General features: G+C 36.6%; 1 protein-coding gene across 9 annotated transcripts in view; it reads right to left on the bottom strand.

The window, feature by feature from the left end:
• The window catches only part of TRIM36 (tripartite motif containing 36), a 48589-nt gene that overhangs the window by 9385 nt on the left and 26474 nt on the right, over positions 1–12730 (bottom strand). For all 9 annotated transcript variants that reach the window (XM_014730324.3, NM_001301294.1, XM_014730323.3 and 6 more), the window contains 4 exon segments: positions 10320–10415; positions 7083–7336; positions 6733–6857; positions 3185–3475 (listed from right to left, as the gene is read on the bottom strand). In XM_014730324.3, coding sequence (XP_014585810.1) covers positions 3185–3475; positions 6733–6857; positions 7083–7336; positions 10320–10415 — 766 coding nt within the window.

Here is a 12730-nt window from a genome sequence, read left to right as displayed (position 1 = left end):
ACTCAAATAAATAAAATTAGAAATGAGAGAGGAGAAATCACAATGGATACCACTGAAATACAAAAGATCATAAGAGAATACTATGAAAAACTATATGCCAACAAATTGGACAACCTAGAAGAAATGGATAAATTCTTAGATTCTTAAAACCTCCCAAAACTGAAGCAGGAAGAAATAGAGAATCTGAATAGACCAATTACAAGTAAAGAAATTGAAACAGTAATCAAAAACCTCCCCCAAAATAAAAGTCCAGGCCAAGACGGCTTCTCTGGAGAATTCTACCAAACATTCAAAGAAGATTTAATACCTATCCTTCTCAAACTATTCCAGAAAACTGAGGAAGATGGAGCACTCCCTAACATATTCTATGAAGCCAACAACACCCTGATCCCAAAACCTGACAAGAACAACACAAAAGAAGGAAAACTACAGGCCACTATCACTGATGAACATAGATGCAAAAATCCTCAACAAAATTTTGGCAAACTGAATACAGCAATACATTAAAAAGATTATACACCATGATCAAGTGGGATTTATACCAGGGACACAGGGATGGTTCAACATCTGCAAGTCAAACAACATGATACACTATATTAATAAAATGAGAAAAAAAACCCCACATGATCATCTCAATAGATACAGAGAAAGCATTTGACAAGATCCAACATCCATTTATGATAAAAACTCTCAATAAAATGGGTATAGAAGGAAAGTACCTCAACATAATAAGGGCCATATATGACAAACCCACAGCCAACATCATACTCAATGGGCAAAAACTGAAAGCCATCCCTCTGAGAACAGGAACAAGACAAGGGTGTCCACTCTCACCACTCTTATTCAACATAGTACTGGAGGTTTTGGCCAGAGCAATTCGGCAGGAAAAAGAAATAAAAGAAATCCAAATAGGCAATGAAGAAGTGAAACTCTCACTGTTTGCAGATGACATGATCTTATATATAGAAAACCCCAAAGAATCCATTGGAAAACTATTAGAAATAATCAACAGCTACAGCAAAGTTGCAGGGTATAAAATCAATTCTCTAACAACGAACTAACAGAAAACGAACTCAAGGACTCAATCCCATTCACAATCGCAACAAAAAGAATAAAACACCTTCGGGTAAATTTAACCAAGGAAGTGAAACACCTATACAACGAAAACTACAAGACTTTCCTGAAAGAAACTGATGACATAAAGAGATGCAAAGACATTCCATGCACACGGATTGGAAGAATAAACATAGTTAAAATGTCCATACTACCTAAAGCAATCTACAGATTCAACGCTATCCCAATTAGAATCCCAACGACATTCTTTACAAAAATAGAACAAAGAATCCAAAAATTCATATGGGGCAACAAAAGACCCCGAATTGCTAAAGCAATCCTGAGAAAAAAGAACAAAGCTGCAGGCATCACAATCCCTGACTTCAAAGCATACTGCAAAGCTACGGTAATCAAAACAGCATGGTACTGGTACAAAAACAGGTGCACTGATCAATGGAACAGAATTGAAACCCAGAGATAAAACCACACATCTATGGACAGCTAATCTTCAACAAAGGAGCTAAGGGCCTACAATGGAAAAAAGAAAGTCTTCTCAACAAATGGTGCTGGGAAAACTGGACAGCCACATGTAAAAAAATGAAAATTGACCATTCTTTTTCACCATTCACAAAAATAAACTCAAAATGGATCAAAGACACAAAGATTAGACCTGAAACAATAAGTCTCCTAGAAGAGAATATAGGCAGTACGCTCTCTGACATCAGTATCAAAAGGATCTTTTTGGACACCATAACTCCTCAGACAAGGGAAACAATAGAAAGAATAAACAAATGGGACTTCATCAGACTAAACAGCTTCTTCAAGGCAAAAGAAAACAAGATTGAAACAAAAAACAACCCACTAATTGGGAAAAAATATTTACAAGTTCTATATCTGACAAAGGGTTAATCTCCATAATATATAAAGAACTCATACAGCTCAACAACAAAAAATCAAACAATCCAATCAAAAAATGGGGAGGGGACATGAACAGACATTTCTCCAAAGAAGATATACGGATAGCCAATAGACACATGAAAAGATGCTCATCATCACTAATCATCAGGGAAATGCAAATCAAAACTACACTAAGATATCACCTTACACCTGTTAGAATGGCAAAAATAACCAAACAAAAAGTGACAAATGTTGGAGAGGTAGTGGAGAAAAATGAACTCTCATACACTGTTGGTGGGAACGCAAACTGGTGCAGCCACTATGGAAAACAGTATGGAGATTTCTCAAAAAAACTGAAAATAGAAATACCATACGACCCAGCCATCCCACTACTGGGTTTCTATCCAAAGAACTTGAAATCAGCAATTTCAAAAGTCCCTGCACCCCTATGTTCATCGCAGCATTATTTACAATAGCCAAGATGTGGAAGCAACCTAAGTGCCCATCAACTGATGATTGGATAAAGAAGATATGGTATATATATATATAAAATGGAATACTACTCAGCCATAAAAAGGATAAAATCGTTCCATTCACAACAACATGGATGGACCTTGAGGGTATTATGTTAAGTGAAATAAGCCAGACAGTGAAAGATGAACTCTGTATGACTCCACTCATAGGTGGAAGTTAAACATATAGACAAAGAGAACTGATTGGTGGTTACTAGAGGAAAGGGAGGGTGGGGGGAGGGCACAAAGGGTAAAGTGGTGCACCTACAACATGACTAACAATAACGTACAACTGAAATTTCACAAGGTTGTAAACTATCATAATCTTAATAAAAAGTTAAAAAAAAAATCTACCTAGATCCTATGTTACAGAGATTTAAATAAACTGATTAAAAAAAATACAGAATTATACTATTTAAAACTTGTAAGGTAGCATTTATGCTATTTTAACTCAATAGCCCTGCTCATTCAAATGTCTTCCTTTCACGTTTTTCTGTAACTGATGTCAGTCGAAAGTCTAATCCTGTTCTCAGCCTACATGGTGAAAATTCAAGTATTCAGTCTATTTCTAAATCCTAGCTGAGAATGGAATCTACTCTTCTATAATCTTTTACAAATGAGAGCTGGCTTAAAAGTAGGCTGCATGGAGACACAGACCAGCTTATATGTTATCAAGGTCTCTTCCAATTCCATCCTTTTTTAATTCCCAGTATTCACAATACCTGGGGCTGGAGGAGTATGAAGAATCAATTCTCTGCTGCAAGGACTACAGATGGAACCCTTGTAGGCTCTTACTCTGAAAGCATAGTTGCAGTTGTTATCAAGCTCTGAAATCATTTTACTTGTGCCACACACTTCTGTCTCATTCCAAGACAACATTTCTTCATCTCTGTTAATCTTCCGATATTCAAGGACATAGCTATCAGCTTTATCCTTTTCTGGATGGTGCCAACTTATCAAAGCATTGTTATAAACTCTGCTCTCTTCCTCATTGATCTCTGGCACATCTACGCCTGAAAAAATTATGAAATAGAAAACAATGTTAAAATACTGCTATTTGAGAACATTTATTTTTCCTCAATAAAAATGATGTATTTGACAATACTTAAATGATTTCCATACTGTCCAAGAATTTTCTAAATTTATAATACTATGTATAAGAAAAAGAATAACTCCGGCATTATTGGACAATGAAGATATGCAGTTTGCAGATAAGCTAAGTGAAATAAACCGGACAGAGAAAGACAGTGACTTCATGATTCCACTTATACGAGGTATCGAAAATAGTCAAATTCACAAACTCAAAGACTGGAATCGTGGTTACCCGGGGCCGGCAGGAGGGAGAAATGGGCAGGTATTCATCAGCAGGCATAACGTTTGAGCTAGGAAGATAAGCTCTAGAGATCTGCTGTACCACGTTGTACCTACAGTCAATTGTACTGCATCATATACTCAAAAGGTGTTAAAAAGACAGAACTCATGGCAAGTATTCTTACCACAAAATTTAAAAAGAATATACAATAAAATAGAGATTTAAAAGGTATGTTTGTGTTTATAACTGAAAGGAGAAAAAAAGAACGAAAAATAAGACAAAAATTAAAAGATCCAATTTTAGCTTTAAGTATTATATTAATTCTGAAATACCATAAATTAAAAATTTTAACCATATGCCTTCAATTTCCACCTACTGAATAATAACCCTGTACTTGAATTTTTTTATCTGTGTCCTCCAGCAAATAATTATTTTAATAAATATTTTAAAATCTAAGTTTGGTGAGTATAACAAAAACTTCAATGAAACATTACACAATTTTCTTTCATATTTTCTTCCATAGAGTTGCAAGGCAATTCAAATAAATGTTTCTTGGTATAAACATCATACATATCTTTGTAAGAAAATCAGAAACTACATAAACAAACAAAAAAGTTTTAATTAACTCAAAGATAATCACTTCAATAATTTTCTATAGATCCTGCCAGTATTTTTCTCCCAGTGGCATTCCATTATATAGATGGATCAACATTTAACTATTTTCAGAAACATGTTTCTAATTTTTCACTAAAAATATGACGATTAAAATACTGCAGCTAAATCTTTATGCATATCCATAATCCTTTCCATAGAGTAAATTCCAATAAGCTTAACTGCTTGGGTCATATAAGCTATATAAGTTATAAAAGTTATATATAAGCTATAAAAGTTACACACACCCACACACACAAACACACATTTATATCAAATCACAGAGGAGAATATGAAATGAAAAGCAGAAGCCTCCCTCTCCTGATCCCCAGCTACATATACGCAATGCGAGAGGATGCCTGAGTATGGTGCACTGATGCAACCGAATGTTATGCAACCATAATGAGATCTGAAAAGTCATCCAAAACACATTTGCAAGTGAAAAAAAACAGCTAGTTACAGAATAACATCACTAGTATGCCCCACCCCACAGCCCTTGCTTTTCTTTTTTTGAACCACAGCTTACTAAAAAATGTGCATGAAGGAAAAAATGAGGAGATCATCTATCAGCCGGAAGCTGAGTGACTACTTTCCATTCTCACCCATCGTTTTACTGGTTCTTTGTTAGACATTGGCATAACACAAGATTACCCACCTTCAACCTCATCTTTCCAGAGTGTTTTGGGATACCCGAGGGAGGGAGGACCTTGTACTCCTAAGTAAACTAGCATGTATATGAAAAAGAATTCAAGTACACATTTTGGGAAAAAAGGGGGAGTACAGTATATGAAGTATAACCAGCATTTTAAAGAGTAACAAATATTTTATATTTGGAAAAACAAGACCATCATAATAAATGAGATAAGTATATATCTGAAAGGAGATTCAGGTACTGATTTGAAAAGAAAGGAGGTCACAATCCTTCAGAGTTTTTAACCTATTTTGTTGTTGTTGTTGAGGAAGATTTGCTCTGAGCTAACACCCGGTGCCAATCCTCCTTTTTCTCTTTTGCTTGAGGACGACTAGCCCTGAGCTAACATTTGTGCCAATCTTCCTATACTTTGTACGTGGGACGCTTCCACAGCATGACCAACAAGTGGAGTGGGTCAGCGCCCGGGATCTGAACCCACGAACCTGGGTGGGTCGCCCAAGCGGAGCACGTGGAACTTGAACCACTCCGCCACAGGGCTAGCCTGAGAGAGTTTTTAACTATTAACAAGACAAATTTCCTTAGATTGAATGTACAAATCTACACATCTCTATCTACATGGTAATTAAACTGTAAGTATACCTTTCTAAGGACTATAATTGTTCACCATCCCTACAAGAGAAATCTGAGGGAGATGAACAAGGTGAGAAGAGAAGAAGGGAAGGAAGACATCTGCAGGAGAGCAGCAAAACACAAATACAACAAATGAGCTACGGGCTCAATTATGCCTCCTCTGAAATTTGCATGTTGGAGTCCTGACCCCAGTACCTCAAAATGTGACTGAATTTGAAGAGAGGGTCTTTAAAGAAGTAATTAAGTTAAAATGAGGTCATCAGGGTAGGCCCTAATCCAGTATGCCTAATATGACTGGTGTCCTTCTAAGAAGAAATTTAGACACAGATATGCAGAGGGTAGACCATGTGAAGACACAGGGAGAAGACGGTCATCGTGTGCAAACCAAGGAGAGGGCCCTCAGAAGAAATCAACCCTGCCCACAGCTTTGTCTTGGACTTCTACCCTCCAGAATTATAAGGAAATAAATTTCTGTTGTTTAAGGCTGCGGTATTTTGTTTTGGCAGCTTAGCGAACTCATACAGCAAGGTAAACACTTAAACATCTTAGTCATTTTTAGCTCGAAGACACCATTTCCAGGTTTCTGCCTTATAGAAACTCACGGACCTGTGCACAAAGAAACACAAAGATGTTCTAGACAGCCCTGCTTACAACAGAGGAAAAAAAATAGAAACAAACTGTCTCTCAGCGGGGAAATAATTTACATAATAAAATGCTATAAAGTTAGAATACAGCTTTAAACCAGACCCTCAAGTATTAACATTTATCTTAAACAATTTTTTTAAAAGCAATTTAAAAAAAGAATCTGTACAATGTGATACCATTTACACAATGTTTAAAACCACAAAAACCAGTAGAAAATAGTTTTTGTGCATAAAAACACAGCTATAAAAACGTAAATGGAATATGATGATTCAGGGCAACAGAGATGCTGCTTTGTAATATCAAACTGAAAGGACTCTGTTTTTTCTACATAATGAAAATTCAGACTAAAAGAGTGAGGTTTTGCCATTACTAAAACTTACCACTAGAGAAAAAGGACAATTCTCCAAGAAGTTCTGTTTGTTTAGATGTATTAACAACATAGTCTTCAAAAGAAGTCTGAGCCGCAGGTCTAAAGCTCTTCAAAGATTCCGTAGCCTTCTGAATTCTGCAGACAGATATAGTACATATTATACAAAAATGACTTTTGAAAAGGAAAAGCAGAAGAAATGTTTGTAATGTGATTAACAAAAGAAAACTACACTCAACATTGACACGTGAAGCAAGAGGCTCTGCACGCAACGCAGCATCACGAACCACTCGAGGCCAAAGCTGAAACACACACAGCATTTAACCACATTGCTGGAGAGATTCTAAGTTAAAAGTGAACTACCTGAGGTGGAGTTGCTTTGCTGTCTGCACAAAGCAAGACTGATCTGTCTCCTTAAGCACTTCTTGAGCATATCCCACAAGGCCACTGTTCTCGAGAAGCCCCTGGTATTCTTCCATTTGAGTCTGAAATTTGTCTAATCTTAGCTTCTTAGAAGCATCAATTGCCTTCAAAACAGATGATTTCCTCTCTTCCAGAACTTCAAAGAGCTTTTCAAAATGTGTAATTGCTTCTTCTTTAGCCCTCTCTCCGTTACACTATTATAAAACAAGCAAAGCATTATCTCATCTGCTAAATCCAATGTCTCCTCATAAAATAGCCAAAACAACAAAACAAACCCAAATATTGTACTGAAAAAAATTTCATCTGACTCTGAAGTTTTCAGAACAATATTTGGCATCAAATACACTTAGCAAGGAACGACTGGCAACTTTTATTTAGACATACTTTGTAATTTTATAATATTGTACTTTCCTTAAGTTTTTAATCTCCAATGTCCAGCAATAAACAATTTATTCAATTAAATAAAAAAACAACTTTCAATTTGTATACAAAGGAACTTGAGGCAGAAATTAAGTGATTTAACCAAAGACACAGGAAAATACAATTCTGGAGTTTTTAATTCCTTTCTAATTCAGGAAAATTATGACACTTTCTACTCTATTCCAATTTTTTTAAAAGTTAAACTACAGCCATGAAACTCAGAAAAGATGACACCCTTTACCAAGATATAAAAATGTAACTCTTATCTTCAAATTACTATTAATTTAATTATAATTAAAAGCTGTATGGCCTTATGCAAATTAACTTCATGGTTGAGTTTTTCTCTTCTGAAAACTGGGGATAAGAGAAACCATTTAGGTTTTTTTGAAGATTGAAAGAGATTATTTACATAAAATGCCCACTACAATGTCACACATTCTGAATAAGCATTATTTTCATTGTACATGCAGTTATTCCTCTACTTTGTCATAAAATGATCCTATCTGTGGTGCTTAATAAACATTTTGAATGACCATAAAATCAGAGATCAACTTGATTTTGCAAATAAGACCAGCAGAGCACTCATAAGCACTTATCTTAACAGACTCATCTGCAGCAGCCAACAGAAAAGAGTCTTCAAAAACATTCTTGAAAGCTGACAATATATGGTAGAAGTGCACTGTGCGTTTTCCAATGGCTTATAGCCAACATTTACAACGAAAGGAAATTTGTTCCAGATTGTTTCTCTGTTTCCTAACCCCAACAGCCAAAATTTCTTTAAAATTGGGGCAGTGGGGAGAAGACAGAGGGTGGTGACATTTTGGTAGTATTTTATGACATCACAACATTAAATCCATAGGTAAAAAGGAGATTTTTCTTTCTGGCTAAGTATAATTACAGATAAAAAGACAGTGTCACAACTGTCACTGAGTTAAATTCAAGAATAGAGATGAATTCTCTAGTGTTGAAGAAAATTCTTACTGATAAACCTACAAATGCAGCTTAGGTCAAAGATACAAAAAGAAGTTAAATAATTTCTCCAGGATTCCAAGGAATCAGTGTCTATATGAAAACTTGACACCTGAGTTCCTCAATTTTCAACCCAGTGAATGACAAACTCAAACACAGGTACTGGGTTTTCCTTATTTCAGAAGCAAAGGACAGTGTGACTGAGAGAACCGGTAAAGACAAGCCTGAAATGACCAAAGCTACAAGCCCTGAAGCAACCTGCCACCTAGGTGATCATTTGCTAAGTGCTGGAGGACTACACCAAACTGAGTCTGTCAACCAGACAAACGTATGAAAAACAAAATCCCAGCTTTTTTTTTTGCAGGGAAAGATTCACCCTGAGCTAACATCTGTTGCCAACCTTCCTGTTCTTTTTTTTTTTCCTCTCAAAGCCCCAGTACATAGTCGTATATTTTAGTTGTGAGTCATTCTAATTCTTCTATGTGAGCCACTGCCACAGCATGGCAACTGACAGATGAGTGGTGTGGGTCCACAATGGGGAAGTGAACCCGGGCCACCAAACGGGTGAGCACCAAACTTTAACTACTAGGCCATCAGGACTGGCTCAACCCCACTTTTAAATTACATGGAAAAACAACTTATTTAGGGTGATAAATGCAGTCAGTGAATATCAGAAAAAAGAACATTAAGTGCAAAAGCAATACTGGTAACATGGTGCTAATTTACATAATCTCTCAATAATTTCAACCCATTTTTAAAAACCATTTTCAAGAAGCAACAGTCTTATATATTTAATTACAACTTTTAAAGTGATCAGAAGTAATGGCTCTTCAATTTATTTCAAATAGAGAGAAGAAATAGGTAAAGTCAGTAAAGAATATTTGGAATTTTAAAACAACCTAGTCCTATCCTGTTTTACTATATTTTTTAAATGCTATCAATTTTTCTAATTTTTTTATTGGAAATACAATAAACAGAAAAATGTACATGTAATGGAGAGACTGATGAATCTCTGCAAGCACACCCAAACAAACAGCATCCAGATTCTATAAAAGAACCTCACCAGTGTCCTAGCGGCCACCCTTACAACCTTTCCAGGCACTAATCCTCCCGCTCTTCAACAACTCCTCTCCTGAACAATATAAACCAACACGGTCCAGTCTCACCTTTATGGAATCACACAGTAAGTACTCCTTTGTATCGGGCATCTTTCTTTCAATACTATTGCAAGATTTATCTACATTGTTGCATATAATTGTAGATATTCATTCTTACTGCTATTTATATTACATCATTGATGGGCATTTGGGTAATTTCCACTTTGTGGCTATTACAAATAATGTAGCTATGAACATTCTAATTCATGTCTTTGGTGAACATATGTCAGGTGTATACTTAGGAATAGCTGGAATTTTAAATAAACCTGGTCCTATCCACATATAGTATGTTTTTCAAATGCCATCTGTTAATTCTGGAAAATACAGATAACTGTAAAAGCTATCATCTCCCTTATATTGCTATTTTTGAGTCCTTGTTAACTGCCACATAAAGAGTTAGTCGTTCTTTGCTCTGTGCTCCAATATCATTTAATCACTACTTCTGTTGCAGCACTGATCATACAGCATAACTTATTTTGTACATTTGTTTTCCTAGTCCCAGAAAAGCAGGGGGTGAAATCTAACACAACTTTGTCCTCTCAGCTCATCTAATACCCTCAGGATTTTATAAATGAATAAGTGAACATCTAGATGAATGAATGAGAAATACGCAAGCCAGTTTATCACTTACCTCTGTTTCTTTCATTAACAAGTTTAGTTCAGAAATTTGACTCTTCACCTGGCTCTCCTTGCCAATAAGGTAATCAATATCCTTTGAAAGTTTTTCCTGTTGGAAATTATTAGTAACACAAATAAGCAGAAATATAAGTTTAACAAAGGCCTTAAAGAATTTTTTTTTCAGAGTACTCATCCTCTTTGTTAGCCTGTGATAAACAGACAGTAAAATTGACAAACAGTAACATCAACTATGGTGATTATCCTTATTAACCCAAGGTAAACAGTTACTTGCCTTGAGCACACAGGCCCAAGGATATACGAGAAAGTAGAAGAAGGGTGGAAACAAGAACAAAATAGTGAAGCTCAGATTATCAAAAATCCCAAAGACACTAATAGTACATTTTTGTTGTCTCATCATCACTCCCAGGACTCTTTCTCTAAGTCTTCTAAGTAAATGGAAGGGCAGAAATTCAAACAGTATTTTCTTCCATCAGATTTTACAATTCACTCACACACAAAAACAATAGGAACAGAAAAAAAGAACCTTCCAAAATAATCTTCATAGCCCATCCCAGCCTAGATGGTCATTAAATAATTATACGATAAACAATATGAAAATACAGATTTATAAAACAGAGCTTATTAAGCTTCCAGAGCTTAATGAACAACTTGTTTACAAAGCAGTCATTTGAGAATCAGTAAAGTTTACCATAGAGATAACGTCACAGGTTTTGGTAAGATCTCTAAGTCTAGCCCAGAAAAAATAATATGTAATATGCTGAAGTATATTAAAAAGCAAACAAAAACCCTGAAGTACTTTGGGGTACAAAGTTCTAACAGACAAATGTATTCAGAGTCTAAAAAGAATAAGAACATCCAGAAAACACCTAAGGAGGTGCAGCCCTGCCTGGAGGACCTGAGCATTTCTCTGTCACTGCTGATGATCTGAATGAAAAGAGGGTAAGAAAAGAAAGGGGCAGAGACCCAGCTTTGAGGAATTTAAGAAGTGAGTCTCCTACCAATATTATCTTCCTCTTTTTTCCCTTAGACCACATAGCAGGGTAAGAGAACGGATGCAGAAACCAAAGTGACAGGTCTCCGGCAGCACCTGGCTCTAATTCACTGAACACCCAGCAGTCAGACACAGTGAGTTTCCTTGATGGCTCGCTGGAGGGACAGAGGAAGGACCCATGAGGTAGAGGAACAAGATTTCTGAGGACTAAAGGCAGGACAGGACCAAGAAAGAAACTGTAGGATGTTAGGGATAGGAAGAGACATAAAATCTTGTGTCTTAACCCAGCATTTTACAGATGAGGAAACCAAAGCTCAGTGAGTACAAATATCACATAGTCAGTAGCTGAACTAGACACTTCCTCAGTGCCCAGTACTAACCATCATTCCTTCCACGGGGCCTTCCGCAGCACCAAGCTGCAAGGAAGGTGACAGTTCCTCCCATGCTGCCCTGTCAGGCCCATGCTGGAACCAGAAGTACCGCGTGCAGGGGGTTGTACTCCTTTTGGCTACAGCAGCAAAGAGAAGAATTTGTAAAACTACAGAGGCCAGGCTTGTCCTACTTCAAGGTGCGCGGGCCTGTGTGATCTTCATTAGCTCTGGGGAAACTGACTCACGCTAGCATTTGAGAAGCACTGCTCTAGAGGAAAGCTTTGAGCAATTTTTGGGTCCTTGAGAAATTAGGCTTTGATGAGTTCCTAGAGAACTGGGGCCTACTATATCCAAAAGATTTAAAACTGCTTCCCCCATTAGACGCACTTCCTGAAGGAAGGAGCCACGTCTCTTCATGTTTTACTTTAATGCTCAGTCAATGCCTAGTGTCAGTGTCTGGTGCATGTACTTTTTGGAGGCCTATAAACAAATGGACACACTGATTCTTGGTTAAAACAGATCTAGTCTTAACACAGATTGCCTAGGTCCAATGGGACGCAGAAGAGAAATGATAATATAACATATATCATGGAGCCCTCCAGCTTAAAATCTAAAACCAAGTGAAAAGGAAGGAGATCTAAGGAGATCAGTTTGCTACTTTTAGCAAATAGCAAATCTAAATAATTTTATTCTTACTAAAAAGTGAGTAAATTAAGAAACCTATTATGGAGTCTATTTAAAAAAAAGGCTGAAACATAAGTGAGAGAAATTAACGCCAGAACATAAAGAATAACAAGTGTATACTGTAGTCAAAGATTTATTCCAGGTAACAGAAAAAAACTGGGGGACAGCTTGTGTAAGATCAAACCAATAAGAAACAAAAAAACAAGGTGTCAGAGTTAAACGTAATCAGCAAACAGTGGCACTGCGACTGTGGGGCATAATGCCCCAGCTTACTGTCTGAAGAGGCTTCTGAAGCCTGGTGCAGAGAACTCAAGTGGAGCTGAGGATCTACCATGAGTTGAGGAGAGGAAGTTGGGA

The sequence above is a fragment of the Equus caballus genome, chromosome 14, assembly GCF_041296265.1.
Source record: "Equus caballus isolate H_3958 breed thoroughbred chromosome 14, TB-T2T, whole genome shotgun sequence".
NCBI lineage: Eukaryota > Metazoa > Chordata > Mammalia > Perissodactyla > Equidae > Equus > Equus caballus.
The sequence above is the reverse complement of the archived record's forward strand: the minus strand, read 5'-3'. Positions and strand labels throughout refer to the sequence as shown.